The sequence below is a fragment of the Podarcis muralis genome, chromosome 3 (genome assembly GCF_964188315.1).
Source record: "Podarcis muralis chromosome 3, rPodMur119.hap1.1, whole genome shotgun sequence".
NCBI lineage: Eukaryota > Metazoa > Chordata > Lepidosauria > Squamata > Lacertidae > Podarcis > Podarcis muralis.
In genome coordinates, this window is record NC_135657.1 from 113,947,861 (window position 1) to 113,967,428 (window position 19,568).

The 19,568-nt window shown below is 45.0% G+C and overlaps 2 protein-coding genes across 8 annotated transcripts in view; one reads left to right on the forward strand and one right to left on the reverse strand.

Moving 5' to 3' along the window:
- Positions 1 to 1,408, reverse strand: part of LOC114593607 (phosphatidylinositol 3,4,5-trisphosphate 3-phosphatase TPTE2-like) — a 28,826-nt gene extending 27,418 nt beyond the window's left edge. For 2 of the 5 annotated variants that reach the window (XM_028722109.2, XM_028722108.2), the window contains exon 1: positions 1,134 to 1,408. The gene's annotated coding sequence lies outside the window, so the exon portion shown is untranslated. Of the gene's footprint in view, positions 1 to 603; positions 709 to 1,133 lie in introns of those variants that run through there. The other 3 variants (XM_028722107.2, XM_028722110.2, XM_028722106.2) reach the window with 3 other exon arrangements.
- LOC114593609 (fibrinogen-like protein 1) lies at positions 581 to 18,206 on the forward strand. Of its 3 annotated transcripts, none has more exons than XM_028722114.2 (9): positions 581 to 680; positions 5,405 to 5,533; positions 9,272 to 9,358; positions 11,497 to 11,707; positions 12,192 to 12,351; positions 13,328 to 13,425; positions 14,261 to 14,349; positions 15,666 to 15,856; positions 17,669 to 18,206. In XM_028722114.2, the coding sequence occupies exons 3-9, from the start codon at positions 9,281 to 9,283 to the stop codon at positions 17,847 to 17,849; spliced, it is 1,008 nt and encodes a 335-aa protein (XP_028577947.2). In that variant the 5' UTR covers positions 581 to 680; positions 5,405 to 5,533; positions 9,272 to 9,280; the 3' UTR covers positions 17,850 to 18,206. The 3 variants fall into 3 exon arrangements, with proteins under 3 accessions (XP_028577947.2, XP_028577946.2, XP_028577948.2); XM_028722113.2 differs by lacking the exon at positions 581 to 680 and adding an exon at positions 4,627 to 4,755; XM_028722115.2 differs by lacking the exons at positions 581 to 680; positions 5,405 to 5,533 and adding an exon at positions 7,566 to 7,609.
- Positions 18,207 to 19,568: the final 1,362 nt, after the last annotated feature.

A 19,568-nucleotide genomic window follows, 5' to 3' on the forward strand; every position in this document is an offset into this window, starting at 1 on the left:
CAGACCAGAGGCTATGCTCACCGCCCTTCCAACCTCCTCCCTTGTTTAAACAAAGCACCGAATTGCACCAGAGAAGCTTGCGATGTTGGCACTGACTTGCATACAGGTGGCTGTAGTAGTTCAAACCTTTTTAGGGGAGTTTCACCTCCCCCCCCCCTTAATTACAATGGCGATAGATTTTGCACATGAACACAGACCCAAGTTAAGCCTCCTCTTTCCATGCCAACGTTGGCTTTGTCAAGGCTCCCCTAAAACCCACTCAGGACAGAGGGAAAACTGCAACCTTTGGGGGCGTCCTTCTCCTACCCACGTCCCTGTGAGAACCAGCCCTTTATTCGTATATCCTCCCCCTTCAAGAAATCATTTCATTGGGACTTTCGGCCCATCTCCACCCCGATTACTCCTTGCCCTCGCGAAGGGATCATTTTCACAATGTGTTTTTTTTTTTTGGGTGGGCTGTGTCCGTGCTTCCAAACGCCTGAAAGTCACGACAGGGGCTTCTCCCCCCACCTGGTCAATTCTGCCTCTGCCTAGTTAACGCAGGTTTGGTTTGCTTTCCCATCCCACCTCCCCCGGGTCGAAGCAGAGCAATAAGTCATTTACCTCTGCAGGGGACAAGCTCAGCTCCAAAAATGAAACCCTTCCAAGGGGAAGGGGGGGTCGAAACTCGTGACAAGCAGGTAGGTGGTTGGAGAGCACCATAGGAGGTGGAGGGAGCAGTGGCGTAGCGTGGGTTGTCCGCACCCGGGGCAAGGCAAGTAATTTGCGCCCCCTCTGCCCTAGGGGCAGAGAGCTGCGAGTGCGAGCCCCCCCCCCCCCGATGTTGCGCCCGGTGCAGCCGGCCCCCCCTGCACCCCCACGCTACGCCACTGGGAGGGAGAAGGAAATGGGACGGGGGGGAGGGAAGCGAGAGAAAAAGCTTTCCCCGTTTTTACGCACGCCTGAAAAGTTGCCCGAGCGCGTTTGGCAAGGAGACTAAAGGCGTCCTATTGTGGGTCGAGTGACCTAGAACCGGGAGAAAAGAAAGCGCGGGGGGACAAAAGCCCCTCTTTCAGCCGCCGGGGAGGAATCCCTCGGATCTCCCCCAAAACCGAGGCGCAAAGAGCGCCGCGCGTTTGGAGAGGCCGCCTCACCTCTCGCCTCCCGCGAGTCTCTCCGGCGCCGCGCTAAAAGCTCCCTGCACTCCGCCTCAAGGCTAGAGGAAACCCGCCGAGCGGCCGGCGGCGGCGGCGGGGAGAGCCGGGCGTTGCCAAGCGCAGCTTCATGCCGGCCTGGCGGAGCCTCCACCTGATCCAGATTCGCGCCTGATTTATGGGGCCGGGGGGGCGGCGGCGCGTCCGGTCAGCCGGCGGGGGGGGGCGCAGTCAACCGCGCCTGGTTCCAGCCTGCCTGGCCCTGGAACGCCGTTGCCAGGGCCACCGAGAGGCCACCATTATCCCGGAGCTGCTGCTGCTGCTGCTGTTGCTGCTCCTTGGCGCGCGATAAGGCCGCGTCCGCATTGCCAAAGGGCCAGGCCTCCTGGTCGCCTGGAGCAAAGCCTGCGGCCTTGTAGGTCAGGCTTTCTCAAGCTTGGGTCTCCAGCTGCTGTTGGACTACGACTCCCATCATCCCTAGCTAGCAGGACCAGCGGTCAGGGATGATGGGGATTGGAGTCCAAAAACAGCTGGAAAGCCAGTATTAGGGAAACCCTGGTTGTCTGCAGTTGCCATTGTTTTGACACGCCAATTCAGTCTCTGAGTGATGCCAGATTCCCAGGGTTCCAGGTGCGCTTATCCAGCGTCTGTTTCCTTTTGGAAAAGAGGCACGGTTAAGACAAGACTGGAGTGTCTTTATGATGGATGGTTTGCTTGCACATACAGTGGTACCTCGGGTTACATACGCTTCAGGTTACATACTCCGCTAACCCAGAAATAGTACCTTGGGTTAAGAACTTTGCTGCAGGATGAGAACAGAAATTGCGTGGCGGCAGCGGGAGGCCCCATTAGCTAAAGCGGTACCTCAGGTTAAGAACGGACCTCCGGAACGAATTAAGTTCTCAACCTGAGGTACCACTGTATACACAACCCAGACGTTTGAGGTATTGCGATCCTGAGCTGCTTAAGGCTTTATAGGTCAAAACCAGCACTTTGAATTGGGCCTGGAAACCTGATTGGCAGCCAGTGCAGTTGGGCCAGGTTTATTGTAATACTGCATGCTCAAGACGTCTTGTCTCAGCCAACCTCCACCTGCCTGGCTTTTTACTTATGTATTTACTGCCTGACAGCTTCCTCCTCTTTAGTCTCAGCGTCGCCCCTTTTAAAACTCAGCAGGCATGGCAAAACCAGAATTGGTGGAACCAGGGGCAAAAATAGGCTTTCTTTTACCTGGGCCAAAGACCCAGTTTGGCACACACACCTCATGAATATTTGCATAAACACACACACACAGGCTGGGAGCCTCAGTTACTACTGTGTAGGAAAACAGACCCTCCAAGTGTCCCTATTTTCCAGGGGCAGTCTTGGATTTGCAGAAGCTGTCCTGGTTTCTGATTTGATCCCGGGATGTCCCGTTTTTCCTTTTTTTTTTTTTTTAAAAAAAAAGATATTTATTGGCTTTTTCACAAATATTATAAAACATAAAAATCACAAAAAACACAGAAAAGAAAAACAAAAATACATACCAAAAAGCAAAAAACCACATGTATAACTTCATTCCCTTATGTTCATGAAACTTACTTTCCCGACCTCCTCGTACCTCTCCTTACTGTATTCCATTCTCTAATTAAGTCTCTTCAACAAATCCTTCCCTAATTTCTGATAGATTTTTAAGCTTACTTTTCATATTCACATAAAGATAACAGCTAGCAACCCCTTAATTTCAAAATCAACATCGTCTTAACATTCAACAATTTTACAATATTTCTTAAGATAGTCTTTAAATTTCTTCCAGTCTTCTTCCGCCGTCTCTTTCCCCTGGTCTCGGATTCTGCCGGTCATCTCTGCCAGTCCCATATAGTCTATAACTTCTGCCATTCTTCCACGGTGTGTAGTTCTTCTGTCTTCCAATACTTTGCAATAAGTATTCTTGCTGCTGTTGTAGCATACATGAAAAATGTTCTATCCTTCTTTGGCACCAATTGGCCGACCATACCCAGGAGAAAGGCCTCTGGTTTCTTCAAGAAGGTATATTTAAATACCTTTTTTATTTCATTATATATCATTTCCCAGAAAGGGATGTCCCGTTTTTCCTTGAGATGTCCCGATTTTCATTGGAGAAAGGTTGGAGGGTATGGAAAGATGCTCTTAAGTACTCAGTCATTTGTGTTTGTTCCCCACCCCCCCACACACAATTTCTCCGATCAGATTTTGGGTGTGCATTATCAGCGGCTTTGTGTATTAGCCACGATGAGTCAAATGATATTAGCATTTCCCTATTTGCTTTGAAGCAGTTCTCTCTGTCATTTTCTTTTTTTAATTTTTTAAAAAAATTATTATTAAAATAATTCAACATTAATCCATACATGTTACGAATATACAAACATACATTTCATACAATCCTTAAAAATGTTCATACATACCCACACTCAGTCCCACAGATACTTCGTTTTCCCACCACCATCCCTCACCCCTCACCCCACCCTTGTGTTAGACTTCCAATCTACTCAATTGCAATTTCTTTCCACTTCTATTACTTTCTTTCACATACTTTTAAACCAATTTTCTGCTTCTTTTTTCTGTTACACATTGTTATCCATCTTATTTAGTATTTCAGTATTTCTAACAGAACTTGTTTATTCTAATAGGAGTTCTGATTTTTCAATATAATTTTGCAGGTATCCTTTAAACACCTTCCAGTCCTTGTCTATCTTCTCTTTTGAGATCCTTTCAATTTCTCCCATTGTTTTGGATATATTGTAATACTCCAATAATTTGGCAAGCCACTCTGTTTTTGTCTGTATAATACCACTTTTCCAATTTTTCGCAATCAATAGCCTTGTGGCTACTGTTGCGTATAAATATAATGTCTTGTCTTCTTCCTTTAGATTTCCTGGTACTATTCCCAATAGAAAACCTTCTGATGTTTTCCTAAATGAATATCTGAACATTTTTTTTCATTTCATTGTACAGTGGTACCTTGGGTTAAGTACTTAATTCGTTCTGGAGGTCCGTATTTAACCTGAAACTGTTCTTAACCTGAAGACCACTTTAGCTAATGGGGCCTGCCACTGCGCCGTCAGAGCACAATTTCTGTTCTCAACCTGAAGCAAAGTTCTTAACCTGAAGCACTATTTCTCGGTTAGCAGAGTCTGTAACCTGAAGCGTATGTAACCTGAAGCGTATGTAACCCGAGGTACCACTGTATATTGTTTCCACCATATATGCATCATAGTACCTTTTTCAGTGCTGCAACGATGCAACTCTCTGTCATTTTCACAGTAAGGGAAATTTTACTCAAGAAATCTGTGCCATATCAGTATTTTAAATTACTTTTCTGTTGTCATCATCAAATAAATAATCTTCCTTCCTAACATTTCAACTCAAGGATTCAGAAAATAAGAGTGGTTTGGATTCTTAAAGTACTTTACAGTCAGCAGAGGGAGCTCCAAGTGTTCCTTTGTAGGTCTTTCAAGACATTTGGGGTTGTTTTCTTAGGGATATATTTTTCTGCAGTTACATTTTTAAAGTTGCTGTCTCTACTGAGGCTTAGAAAGCAAAATTCTTGTCATGCAGATCCAGACTATCGGGTGCTTTGATGCATCCGACTATAACGAATGAGGTAAGTTTATATTTTTCACTTAAAGCCTTCTGCTGCATTTTACACACACACACACACACACACACACACACACACACACACACACACACACACACCCCTGCAACAATTCAGTGTTAGTTTTAGCTCTTTAATGATCGCATTCTTTAGACATTAATGGAAGTGATGGGGGAAACACAAACCTGAAGCTTTCCTGATTTTTTCCCCTGCATTTTTGTTGTTGTCGTCACTACAGTGGTACCTCGGGTTAAGTACTTAATTCGTTCCGGAGGTCCGTTCTTAACCTGAAACTGTTCTTAACCTGAAGCACCACTTTAGCTAATGGGGTCTCCCGCTGCTGCTGTGCCACCGGAGCACGATTTCTGTTCTCATCCTGCAGCAAAGTTCTTAACCCGAGGTACTATTTCTGGGTTAGCAGAGTCTGTAACCTGAAGCGTATGTAACCTGAGGTACCACTGTATTAGGAAACCGGGGTGCAAGTTCTCCTAAAACTGCTAGCTCGTTTGCAAAGCTAAGTAGGGCCTGGTCCATTTTCAAGTTGGGTGGGGTACTGTGTGTTGAAGTTCCAGCATTGCAGGGGATTTGACTAGATGACCCTCGAGGTCCCTTCCAAATCTACAATTCTCTGATTCAACATGTATCCCTCTTGCAGCTATCCTTGAGGACCAAACTATACGGTCGGCAGCAGACCCAGCTCTGGCAGCTCTTGATTTCTACTGAAGAGAGCTAAAGCAGCGACAGGCGAGAAGGACGTAATCTGTAGCAGAGAAGCAGCAGACAGGTATTTTACCTTTCCATCACCTGTTAATTCTCCCATTGCAACCCCCTCCCTTCCACAACTTCCATCCCAGCCAAGGTTTATTGCCTTAAATCTTGTTAAGCTTCACGTAATGGCAAACACTTGTTAAATGTGGCTCCCTCTGTTATGGTGCTGCACTGACATTATTTATGAGACCCTTCAGACGAGTGGGTTCCTCCCCGACATATTTTTGGAACATGAAATTGACACTATGTTAGTGATTTAGTGGTGGATTTATACAGAACCAACCATGCACTGTTCTGCTTTATTCATTGTTCTGTGATGCTTCCCCTGTGCTTTCACATTCTTGCTATAGTGCATGGGTAGGCAAACTAAGGCCCAATTGCCTTCTAAATCCAGCCCGCGGACAGTCCAGGAATCAGCATGTTTTTACATGAGTAGAAAGTGTCCTTTTATTTAAAATGCATCTCTGGGTTATTTGTGGGGCATAGGTATTCGTTCATGCCCCCCCCCCCCAATATATAGTCCGGTCCACCACATGGTCTGAGGGATGGTGGACCGGCCCACAGCTGAAAAAGGTTGCTATAGTGCAACAAAAGCATGTGTGGTGTAGATTCAGGTAGGTAGTCTGACGCAGTCAAAATATATATATAAAAAATAAAAATGTCCAGTAGCATCTTAGAGACCAACTAGGTTTGTTCTTGTACAGTAGCACCTCGGGTTAAGTACTTAATTCGTTCCAGAGGTCTGTTCTTAACCTGAAACTGTTCTTAACCTGAAGCACCCCTTTAGCTAATGGGGCCTCCCACTGCTGCTGTGCCACCGGAGCACAATTTCTGTTCTCATCATGAAGCAAAGTTCTTAACCTGAGGTAATATTTCTGGGTTAGCGGAGTCTGTAACCTGAAACGTCTGTAACCTGAAGCACATGTAACCCGAGGTACCACTGTATAAGCTTTCGTTTGCATGCACACTTCTTCAGATACACTGAAACAGAAGTCACCAGACCCTTATATAAGGGGGGGGGGGGTTTGTGTGTGGAATATCTATGGTACGGAAATTTACAGGATTTGTGCAGGAAGCTATGGGACATGTACCAATGAGGAATGGAGCTGTGTGGCCAGCCCAACAGTTTGCAATCACAAGCAGTATTAAAAGCAGACCATCACAACAAGTCCTCATGAATGCACAACAAAAAGGACATCTGGAGGGGCCAGTGCTTTATTTATTTAAGGCAGGCATAGGCAAATCCGGCCCTGCAGATGTTTTTGGACTACAACTCCCATCATCCCTAGCTAGCAGGACCAGTGATCAGGGATGATGGGAGTTGTAGTCCCAAAACATCTGGAGGGCCGAGTTTGCCTATGCCTGATTTAGGGCGTTTATGCCCTTCCCCTTTAGCAAAAAAAAGGCTCTCAGAGCAAATTGGGAAAATCACTGCCCTTACAAAGAGGAGTTTAACAGCCTCCCTTCTCCAGAGATATGTGGTTCACAAAGAGGAGCAAGCTCTGAGCCTAAGGCTTTTTAGGCTCTGGTTCACAGGCATTGGCCCTTGAAGTCAGTTGACTGCTGAGATAGGCTGGTACTGCAATATTCTGGTGGTACTCTGGGAGCATAAGACTAAACCTGTGAGATTTCCTAGTGGAACCAGAGTTCCAGTGCCGTTGGCATTAAGGTGTTGGAGTAAGAATACTGGGATCTCTAGTTTGATATCTTCCGCATGCATCCATCAGAATTACTTAGTCTAGGACTCTGGTTTAAGTCAATCAGGATGCTCCATATCTAAAACATCTGTGATAATTGTTTACAAAAGAAGATTTTATGTTCTCCCTGGACACCTTGCGTTATTGCCAAACTCCTCTAATCTCTAAATTAAGATACATTCCCTAAATCCAAATTGGTTTAATTTACATCTTGCTTGATTTCCTTTTCACATTATTTTAATTCATTGAAAACTACCGTCTCATGTTTTGTTCTTAAACTCATACCAGATAGCAGGCTGCTCCTTCCATATTTTACTATTTCCAACCTTCTAGACCTATTTTTTTCAGCGGAATCCAGAGAAGAGTGTCCTTTTAACTTCACACTCGGTTCTGAGGTCAGTGAAATTGCTGTTTTTCTTAAGCTTTTAACCCCCTGAGCTGATGAGGCATGCGTGTAGCCAGGATTTTTGTAAGCGGGGAGGGACAGCCAAAGTTGTTGAGCTTTGGGGGGGGGGCAGACTTCGGGGGGGGGAGGGAATCTCAGTTAATTGAGTACTTTAAATGCTTTTTTCTAATTTTGTGGATCTTGGGGAGCGGCAACTGCCAGCCTGCCCCCCTCCAGGCACGCCCATGTGACTAGGACTTTTGATTAAAACTTTTTAATGGGGGGGGGGGGGACATATTTTATTAACCCACTTTGCAGCCAGAGGAATTAGTGTCCTCATTCCTGAACTAATACAAATTAGCCGTTATTATAAAATAGTTGAAAGGAACTAGCAATAGACTGAGGCTTGTCTATTCCTAGAAGAGGGAGTGTATTTGGCAGATGCTCAGTCCAGGGTTTCCAGAATCTCAGGGGCCCTTTCAAAAAGAACAAAATGTTCTTAGTTTGTTGTGACAACTGTGTTTTTTCCTTTACAACAGAAAGAACTTCCTTCACTCTCTCCTTGTTGCCTTCACTTTCACCTCCGTCCTTGTAGGGCTAGCTCCCACTTTACTTTTGCTGTGCACCCAAAAATGTAGTGTGCATAGGACACACACATTTGCAATCAAGTGTTAGATACCGTATTTTTCGCTCTATAGGACACACCAGACCACAAGACGCACCTAATTTTTGGAGGAGGAAAACAAGAAAAGACATATTCTGAATCTCAGAAGCCAGAAGAGCAAGAGGGATCGCTGCGCAGTGAAAGCAGCAATCCCTCTTGCTCTTCTGGCTTCTAGGATAGCTGTGCAGCCTGCATTCGCTCCATAAGATGCACACACATATCCCCTTACTTTTTAGGAGGAAAAAAGTGAGTCTTATGGAGCAAAAAATACAGTACTTAGAATTTGCAGCCTAAGTGAAGTAAGTCTAAACAGAAGCAGGTCGTATTGAATTCAATTGGGCTTAGTCCCAGGTAGGGATGCAATGATTTGTTAATTTTGGTTTCTCAGGGTTTTTGTTTTGTTTTGTTTTTTTGGCAGTCTTAAATTCAACTCTCCACATATTGCAGCCGTTTACTTTTTTAAACAAAGAAAAATCCTCGTGAAAACCATTTGCATTTTTGTCAGTTTTGAACAGTATACACTTTTTACTTAACATACTCCTTTTTGCAAGCAATTTCCCATAATATAATGCATTTCTTAACTGTTATTTTCACTAATACCTCTATTATACCTGTTTTTGTAAACATTGCTTTGGGAATTCCAACACAAAATTTGGGTAGGTGTGCATTTTGAAGGATAGCTGTGTTTCAGTTCGCGTGTTGCTTCAGAAAAAAAGTATACAGTGGTACATTGCGTTAGATACGCTTCAGGTTACAGACTCCGCTAACCCAGAAATAGTACCTCGGGTTAAGAACTTTGCTTCAGGATGAGAACAGAAATTGCACTGCGGCAGCAGGCGGCCCCATTAGCTAAAGTGGTGCTTCAGGTTAAGAACAGTTTCAGGTTAAGAACGGACATCTGGAACCAATTAAGTACTTAACCCGAGGTACCACTGTAATGGCAATAGGGAAGGGATAGACGACACATGATTGTCATAGCCTAAAACAAGATGCCATTTCCCCCTCCAGCTCTATAAAATGAATGCGATGATGATTCGGTGGCTGCTGCTGCTGCTACTCCTGAAACCCTTTTGTTCTCCTGCACCTCGGCTTCTGGTATGTTTATTTTTTTACTTATTAGAATGTTGATTTTGCACCTTCCAAGACAAAATCCATCGCAAGGCAGCATCCAGAAAAAAGTCGTACAAAACTTGTCGGATCAACACTTTTAAAATCTACAAAGGAGTGGTAAGACACAGCAGCGAGCGAAGATAAGGCCAAAATCAAAGCAAATCCTAAATAAACACTGTGAACTTGCCACTCTTCACGACAACATTTACAGCCGTTGGGTTCATATCTTTTTTTTCTGGCTAGTTCACCAGCTACAGCCACTCCTGGACGTGAATAGCCTGGCCACAGTTATCCACACCTGTATTAACCTCATGACTGTAGTATTACAATGCTATCTATGCAGGGATACCCTTGTAGACAGTGTAGAAGCTGCAGATGGTGTAAAATACAGCTGCCAGGCTTTTAATTTTAAGGCAAGGTCGTATATGGCAGATCCTTGGAGAGTCACACTGGTTGCCTGTTTGTTCAAGGTGTTGCTACTGGTATAAACCCAGCACCCTGGACCTTGTGTTGTGCAGTGAAATTTGGACTGCAAACTTTCTCCCTATAAGGAGGACAACCCTGAGAAATCTCCCCCACCACAACCACCCTGAGAAATATACGGGGGAAACTATAGAACACAACAAGCAGGGGCAGATTTAGGTTTGATGAGGCCCTAAGCTACTGAAGGTAACGGGGCCCTTTATATGTCCAGCTGTCCTTTGTCAACAACAAATTGTCGCTGTTTTTTGTGTTGACTATATGCTATATGGTAATTTATGGACCTAATAGGTATCTAAAGCCATTTGCACATGTTGCCATGTAACCAGTCCACGCAGAATGTAAAAAGGTAAAGGTACCCCTGCCCGTACGGGCCAGTCTTGACAGACTCTAGGGTTGTGCGCCCATCTCACTCAAGAGGCCGGGGGCCAGCGCTGTCCGGAGACACTTCCAGGTCACGTGGCCAGCGTGACATCGCTGCTCTGGCAAGCCAGCGCAGCACACGGAAACGCCGTTTACCTTCCCGCCAGTAAGCAGTCCCTATTTATCTACTTGCACCCGGGGGTGCTTTCAAACTGCTAGGTTGGCAGGCGCTGGGACCGAGCAGCGGGAGCGCACCCCGCCGCGGGGATTCGAACTGCCGACCTTTCGATCGGCAAGCCCTAGGCGCTGAGGCTTTTACCCACAGCGCCACCCACGCCACCTACGCAGAATGTAGGCACCCAATATATAGAAAGCAGCAAACCAGTGATATTTTAGGGAGCAGGCTAGCAGGTGGGGCCCATGACTTACATCATAGGAGCCTACACAACACAAAACACTGTTCCTGTATGTAGGTTTTATTTGTTTTGTTTTTTTATATTTTGGAAATATACATCGCATTTTCCCATTAAATTTTTTGCCCCCCCCCCCAAGAAAGTGGGGCCCTAAGCTATAACTTGTTTAGCTTATACGTAAATCTGGCACTGACAACAACCAATACTGAAGGGACAGGTTACCCAAACCTGACTGTGTAGTCACCCCAACTACTAGGCCCCAAACTTCCCAAATTCTTTCTTTAAGGATTCATTAGCTAAAATGCATTAGCTTGAGCTGTATAACACAAACCAGCTGAATAAACAAAGCCTTCTCCTTTATCAGTCCATGAAGGTGTAATAGATGGCCTTGTCAGTCCCAAGTAGAGACGGGATGGCGCATCCAACTTATCTTACCGGTTGTAACTATCCTGACCGAGCTGACGCACAGACCCGGGGAATGGCGTCAGGAGTGCCAGATAAGAGTACAGAAACAGTTTCTACTCATGCATGCTCAAGGATGCAAACTTACATGCACAAACTCATGAGGCTGGATTCCTGGGGAGGGGGAAAGAGGGACCTAGGGGAATATAGGTTGTATGCTTCTGCTCTTTAGTGTGCTTGCTGGGACCAATCACGCAGTGCCTTTCTGCTGCTCCGGAAAGCAGAAATAAAAAACTCTTTCTCTGAACCAACCTCGGTGTCTGTTTGGCTCCTCCCTCCCTCCTGGGAGCAACACAGACTCAACCAATGGGAAAGGTCTGAAAGTAGTTCAGGTCTACAATACCTTCCAACTTACCCTGACTGTAGTTGCATAAAAGGGAATGGCAATTTCCTTCTCCCTTTCAGGAAAGGGATGACTGCCTGGCAGAAAACGGCAAACTACAGCAGAAGCTAAAAACACTCCAAGATTTATCCCAGCTATATGCACTGCAGCTGAAAGACCTCCTGGGGAACAACTACCACAGGCAAAAGAGCAAGGTTTTCTCTGCCATGAGGACCACACAGCTGGACATGCTTTTGCCCTCGACGAGTGGAAGTCTCTTAGTCTATAACCAAGGTAGATAAAATCTGTGGCAAGGTCTGTTCTTCTGAAAGGCTTGAGTGTTTCTTTAATCTTTGAGATTGTTGTTGTTTAGTCATTTAGTCATGTCCGACTCTTCGTGACCCCATGGACCAGAGAATGCCAGGCACTCCTGTCTTCCACTGCCTCCCACAGTTTGGTCAAACTCCTGTTTGTAGCTTCGCGAACACTGTCCAACCATCTCGTCCTCTGTCGTCCCCTTCTCCTTGCGCCCTCCATCTTTCCCAGCATCAGGGTCTTTCCCAGGGAGTCTTCTCTTCTCTTGAGGTGGCCAAAGTATTGGAGCCTCAGCTTCAGGATCTGTCCTTCTAGTGAGCACTCAGGGCTGATTTCCTTAAGAATGGATAGGAATCTTTGAGATAGACATGCTCTTTATGGCCAGTCCCCTTCCTGCGTTTGCGTGTTTTCAGCACTAAATTTGTTGCCATCCTATCTCTCCATCTTGCATTGCTTTGCTTAGATTGTGCAATGGTATTTAACAGCGGAAAGACGGAGAGTGGATACTACCGAATTAAGCCCAGAGCAGACAGAGAACCTTTCCTTGCCTTCTGTGACATGTCAGACGGAGGAGGGTGGACTGTGATCCAACGGCGCAGAAACGGAAAAGAGAATTTCTACAGGTGTGTCGCTGAGTGCAGTTAACAGCACACATAATGGTTTCCTTTTTTAAATAATTTTTATTAAATTTTCTGTTTTACAATTTAAAATACTCATTTAAACATCCTTAAAATATCCATGACTTCCCTTCTTCTCTTTCCATGGTACATTTTGCATATCATAAATCCCTGCATATTTTACAAAAACTAAATCATTCAGTATTCCATTATTGCATCCATCAAAACTTATTTACATGGTTGAAATTATCTTAAAGCTGCCAACGTTTTCAGGTGCACACGGTTGTTTCCCATATATTCCAACCTATGTTCTTTTTGTTCTCTTATTTTATGTTAAGTCTGCAAGCTGGGCATATTCTGTCAACTTAAGTTGCCATTCTTCTTTGGTTGGGACCTCGCTCGTTTTCCATTTTGGGGCTAACAAAACACGGGCCGCAGTAGGAGCATACATAAATAACATTTTTTTTACACCTGGGAATTTCAGTCTGAATTATTTCCAACAAAAAGGACTATGTGGTGTTTTTTTGGAAAAGTACTTTTAAACATTTTTTTCAATTCATTATGGATTATTTCCCAATACTCTTTTACCCTTTTACAAGTCCACCACATGTGAAAGAACGTTCCGTCCACCTCTTTGCACCTCCAGCACTTATCTGTCATGTAACAATTTCCTTATTGCTGAGAACAGGGGAGACCATGACCTACAAAATTGGATGGTGCGCCATGTTAGGTCATACAGGCAGTGTCATACAGTTAGGTCATACAGGAAGTAACAACTTCGCGGTGAGTGCCAGCACCTATTTTTCTAGGGGGAAAAGCACTGCGTACAGGTATGTGCAAATGTTTTGAGTTGAACCAAAGTCAATTTGTTGCCTCTTAATGCCTTGTAACGCTTTGGAAAAGCACATTAGATAGCCAACCTGGAACCCCTCAGATACAGCTGAATAGCCAACCATGACATGTGTGTCTCTCCTCCTTGCAGAAATTGGGATGATTACAAAGAAGGGTTTGGACAGTTTCAGAGCAAGGGTGATGAGTATTGGCTGGGTAATGATAAAATACATGATCTACTACTTGAAGGTAAGGATCCTCGTTCTGTCTAGATTCATCTCTATGAAGTAATTTCAGCCCTAATAAGCTAACTTCCCCTATCAGCCATTGAAGAGAGGAATATCTTCCAATCTCTTCACTGCTTTCTTCCATCTTGATAGAGCCCAAAAGATTGCATTTGAGCTAGATGTGACGCTAGAGGTACGTTTAGTGTCTCTTGTTGGCTTTAAAACAAACAAAAAAGTTTTAGTGCAGCCATGTGGGCTCCAATTTTATTTTGAAGCATGGGATGGGGCAAGAGGGGTTCTTAATGCCTTCTCCTTGGACTGTTTTCCTGATTACGGTGCACCCAACACACTGTTTTCTCTCTGCATATAATTTGGTTACAGTGATGTGACATGCATATAGTCTGAAGGCACCAATAAATCCTTGCATTTCATTCGCAAGACTGTGTGTTGGACCAGGGACGCGGGTGGTGCTGTGGTCTAAACCACAGAGCCTAGGACCTGCTGATCAGAAGGTCAGCGGTTCGAATCCCTGTGACGGGGTGAGCTCCTGTTGCTCGGTCCCTGCTCCTGCCAACCTAGCAGTTCAAAAGCACGTCAAAGTGCAAGTAGATGAATAGGTACTGCTCCGGCGGGAAGGTAAACGGCGTTTCCATGCGCTGCTCTGGTTCGCCAGAAGCGGCTTAGTCATGCTGGCCACATGACCTGGAAGCTGTACGCTGGCTCCCTCGGTCAATAAAGCGAGATGAGTGCCGCAAGCCCAGAGTCGTCCACAACTGGACCTAACGGTCAGGGGTCCCTTTACCTTTTACTGTGTGTTGGACCCAAGGGAGTTCATCATGACACTGTTTATGTTGCAGGAGAAAAATCATTGAAAATTGACCTGATGGACTGGAATGGGAAGAGACGATATGCAATTTATGATAATTTCCAGATCAAGAATGAGAGTGTGAGTCATTGGAGGATTAAATACATTTATCATGTGGACAGTAAGCCCGCAACTCATGTGGGGTTTACAATCTAGGGATCAAACCTAAAGCCAAAATTGCATACAGTCAAAACACATTGGGTTCAATGGCTGGTGGGATTGCCAGAGTCTTTTTTTCTAGTATGCCTGGCCCCTTTCTGAAATTTATTTTATTTGTTAAGTGCGTAGAGCTAAATGCTTAAATGCACGTAAGTTGCTGGTGAGCAGGATAGAGGCTGGGGGAGAATATGCATATTTAAGTTAAAGATCTCGTGGATATAAGAACCAGAAGATTTTAAGAAAGCATCACTCAGTTTTGGCTGCAAATCAGGGAACTTGTACACATATGAAAACTAAAAGCAAGAGTATCAATAAAAAGAATTAAAAAAACTAAAAACTAAAAGCAAGAGTCTTATTTATTAAGTCAACATCTATCATGTCCCCACCCCCACCCATCTATTGCATGTATTTACATGTCTCATAAAGGGACGCGGGTGGCGCTGTGGGTTAAACCACAGAGCCTAGGATTTGCCAATCAGAAGGTTGGCGGTTCGAATCCCCGCAGCAGGGTGAGCTCCCGTTGCTCGGTCCCTGCTCCTGCCAACCTAGCAGTTCAAAAGCACGTCAAAGTGCAAGTAGATAAATAGGTACCGCTCTGGTGGGAAAGTAAACGGTGTTTCCGTGTGCTGCTCTGGTTTGCCAGAAGCGGCTTAGTCATGCTGGCCACATGACCCAGAAGCTGTCTGCGGACAAATGCCGGCTCCCTCAGCCTATAGAGCGAGATGAGCGCGCAACCCCTGAGTCTGTCACGACTGGACCTAATGGTCAGGGGTCGCTTTACACGTCTCCTGTTACTAGTCAACAAACATGATATCCAGCAACCACAGATCAACACAATCTGTGCACAACTGGAAAAAAGGAAAATGCCGTGTGTGCAGAGCACGTAAAACCAGAAGATTAATCCAGCCACATATGATATGCATTACACCATGATGTGCATTATATCATGAAGGCATTAACTGCGTAAAAGTTGTGCAGAAAACATCTGCCCATTTTAGAGATGGGAACGTTAACACTTAAGAAATTAGAGGTGTAAAAAGGTTTTTTGTTTAAAAAGAAAAGCTGGAGCGATTATAACACAGTCTCCTCTTTTTCTCCGAATCCCAGATGGAGGGGACAAACAACAGATAGGTTCTTTGAGACTTTCATGGTGAAAAGATGAACAATTCTGCTGACTCGCAGTTTGGGTTAACTGGCTACCTGTACCTGACACCTAATAATATTTGTTTCTGCGGCAGAATAATTACCAGATGGGCTTCGGCACCTTTTCTGGGACTGCTGGGGACGCTTTGTCTGGAGGGAGCAACTTTGAGAGCCAGTGGTCTGCGTCGCTCAATGGGATGCCATTCTCAGCTCCTGACAGGGACAATGACAGGTTCCTAACAGGGAGCTGTGCAGAAGAGAACAGATGTGGCTGGTGGTTTAACAGGTGAGTTGAGGGATGACTTAAGTAGCCCTGAAAACCCAAATGAAGACCTGCCACGTCTAAGCAGTTTTTCCTCTCTTGTGCATCTGCTCTGGATCTCCTCGGTCTGTCAGAGTCAGAGATAAATATGTGTATTACTAATTCTGGCAAGCCAGTACTGAGTTATATCAGGTCCAAATCCCCAACTCAGATATGGAATCATCACTTTTCAGCCTAACGTACCTCACAGGGTTGTTTGTGAGGGTGTAATAGGTGGGGAAGACCCATTATACCAACTTGAGCTTCTAGGTGGAAAGACAAGAGACCAATACAATGAATAACTCCACACAAACCTTTACAGATGCCAACATCTTTAGAAAAAATGACTGCTACTTAAAGGGATGCAAATGTCAACAAATGTTATTCATGTACATAAGAATTATACTTTCATCCAGTGCTTTTCTTCTAAAAAAATGTTTAGGGGCACTCTCATTTTCCTACTCATATTGAAATACTGCCCCTCAACGAGGCCAAACTTAAGAGTCACAAAATGTTTAGGGGTATGTGTACCACCAGAAAAAAACCCACTGCTTTCACCCTTCATTAAAACAGGGTGTGTGTGTGTATGTGTGAACATGGCATTTGCTTCTCCACTAAGCTGAGCAGTGCTCTGGGTTACTTTTCCACCTTGCCCTCACCCAACTTTTCAGACTTTTAAATCACAGAATTGCAGATTTGTAGAGTTGGAAGGGACCGTGAGGGCTATCCAGTTCAACTCCCGGCAATTGCATGAATCTTATGGGAAATACAGCATGCTTTAACTAAATAGCAATTAATAAATAGATACAGTAATTGCCAGTCAGTCTGTGACTACTGCTTTGAACTTTTCACTATTTCCCCAGCCAACTTGAACATAGATGTTTCTCTTAACTGGTAGAATGCCAGTGTTGTATGGTGGTTAAGAGTGTTGGGCTAGAACCAGGGAGGCCAGGATTAAAATCCCCACTCACTCAGCCATGGAGATCATGGGATGACCTCGGACCAGTCACCATCCCTCAAACGTAATTTACCGTATTTTTCGCTCTATAAGACGCATCTAGTTTTAGAGGAGGAGAACAAGGGAAAAAAAATTCTCTCCCTCTCTGCTCAGCGCCTCTCCAGCAAAGTGGGAGGAGAAATGGAGCCCCTTCCATTTCTCCTCCCGCTTCGCTGAAGGGGCGCTGAGCAGAGAGGGAAAGCTGCGCAACGCCTCTCCAGTGAAGGGAAGCCAGGAGAGCGAGAGGGATTGGTGCGCACCGATCCCTCTTGCTCTCCTGGCTTCAGCGAAAGCTGCGCAGCCTGCATTCACTCCGTAAGACGCACACACACTTCCCCTTACTTTTTAGGAGGGGAAAAGTGCGTCTTACAGAGCAAAAAATACGGTACCTTGCAAAGCTGGTGTGAGGACAAAATGGAGATGGGAGACCATGTGTGCTACTTTCAGATCCTTTGAGGAAAGGAGACATATACACATAATGATCAAAATAAATGGGAAGAGCATTTGGTCAAGAAAATGCAAGCAGAGCCAGCACAAATATAAAAACAAAGCACATTTTATATAGTTCTTACAATGGGAGGAAATGGTGGGTTTTACGTAAGAGGACAAGTTGAGTGGGGACTTCTGACATGTCAACAAAGTATTTAAAAGTACATCATAAATTTAATTGGGTCTTAGCTTAGAAGAGCAGAAGGTATTCTCTTAATTTCAGATTTCCATAATAAAGTCTTCTTAGCTTTATGGATTGGGGCTATTCTCTTGCACTTAACAACCTCTCCCCCCCCTTCCACTTCCGCAAGATGCCATGCAGCAAATCTCAACGGGCAATATCACAGAAATGGGAAATACTCTGGCCCCTTGGACAACGGAGTGGTTTGGTCAACATGGCGGGGGCTGTGGTATTCCCTGAAGCACACATCCATGAAAATCAGGCCTGTGTCCTTTGTGGATGGAGAGAGTGGAGATGGAGAAGCCGACTAACACGCCCCAACTATGCATCTGAGGAAAAAATATGACAGATTTGAGGGGTTTATATATACTGTCTTCAGCCTAAGTCAGCTTATTCACAACAATAACCAAAGGTCTGTATAGTTAAAGCCATGGTTTTCCCAGTAGTGATGTATGGAAGTGAGAGCTGGACCATAAAGAAGGCTGATCGCCGAAGAATGGATGCTTTTGAATTCTGGTGTGGAGGAGACTCTTGAGAGTCCCATGGACTGCAAGAAGATCAAACGCATCCATTCTTAAGGAAATCAGCCCTGAGTGCTCACTGGAAGGACAGATCCTGAAGCTGAGGCTCCAATACTTTGGCCACCTCATGAGAAGAGAAGACTCCCTGGAAAAGACCCTGATGTTGGGAAAGGGCACAAGGAGAAGGGGACGACAGAGGACGAGATGGTTGGACAGTGTTGTCGAAGCTACAAACATGAGTCTGACCAAACTGCGGGAGGCAGTGGAAGACAGGAGTGCCTGGCGTGCTCTGGTCCATGGGGTCACGAAGAGTCGGACACGACTAAACAACAACAACAACAACAACCAGGCAGAGGGCCTTCTCAGTAGTGGCACCTTCCCTGTCAAGCACCTTCCCTTCAGATGTCAACTATCTGACTTTTAGAAGACATCTGAAGGCAGCCCTGTTTAGGGAAAATTTTAATGTTTGATGTTTTGCCGTGTTTTTACTATTTCGCTGGGAGCTGTCCAGAGTGGCTTGGGAAACCCAGCCAGATGGGTGGGATATAAATAATAAAATTATTATTGTTGTTGTTATAACAAGTGACAGGAGCTGGAACTGGGCCACTTCTGCTGTTCTTCCAGCAAATAAGCCATGCTCAAAGGTGTGGTTTTCATGTTACATTTCCCCATGTTTAGAAATAAATACAGACTGAGGTGGATTGCTGAGAGATAGGAGGTATGGGTCAGTCTGGCCTAGGAAGGAAGGAAGGCCAGGAAGAAGGAGCCCCCTCACCTTGGTTTGAAAAGACTGGCAAGCAGGTGAGATGTCTAGGTAGGGAGCCTTTTAGGGAAAACAACTGGATTCTGCAAGCCCTTTCTTTTACTTTCCATATTCATGTTTTTTCCTCTGTAACTCAAAACATTTGCAATATTCTGATTTGCTGCAAAGAATGAACCATTTTGTGAAAAAGGGGTAGTGGCAGAAAAGGGGTAGGGGCATAAAAGTTCAAACTTGCAGGAATGCAAGTCAATTTTTTGTTCAGTGCATAAAGCCCACCAGAACATTTCCAGTGTACGGGAGAAGCTGCAGTTTTGTTATACAGTGGTACCTCAGGTTACATACGCTTCAGGTTACACACTCCGCTAACCCAGAAATAGTGCTTCAGGTTAAGAACTTTGCTTCAGGATAAGAACAGAAATCGTGCCCCCGGCGGCAAGAGGAGGCCCCATTAGTTAAAGTGGTGCTTCAGGTTAAGAACAGTTTCAGGTTAAGAACGGACCTCCGGAACGAATTAAGTACTTAACCCGAGGTACCACTGTAATGGTAAAACCTTGTTCTTGTGTTGGCAGTAACTAGGCACAGCCTAGCCTGCTATCCTTCTCTGATTATAGGATGCACATCCTGCTCATCTATATTGTATTTGAGCCCACCTCTTAATTTGCCTTTTGTCTCCGATTTATTTCTCAAGGCGAAGGGAGGGGAGTGTTGAACCTTGACTGACGCCTAATAAAGCAGAAGACTTGCTA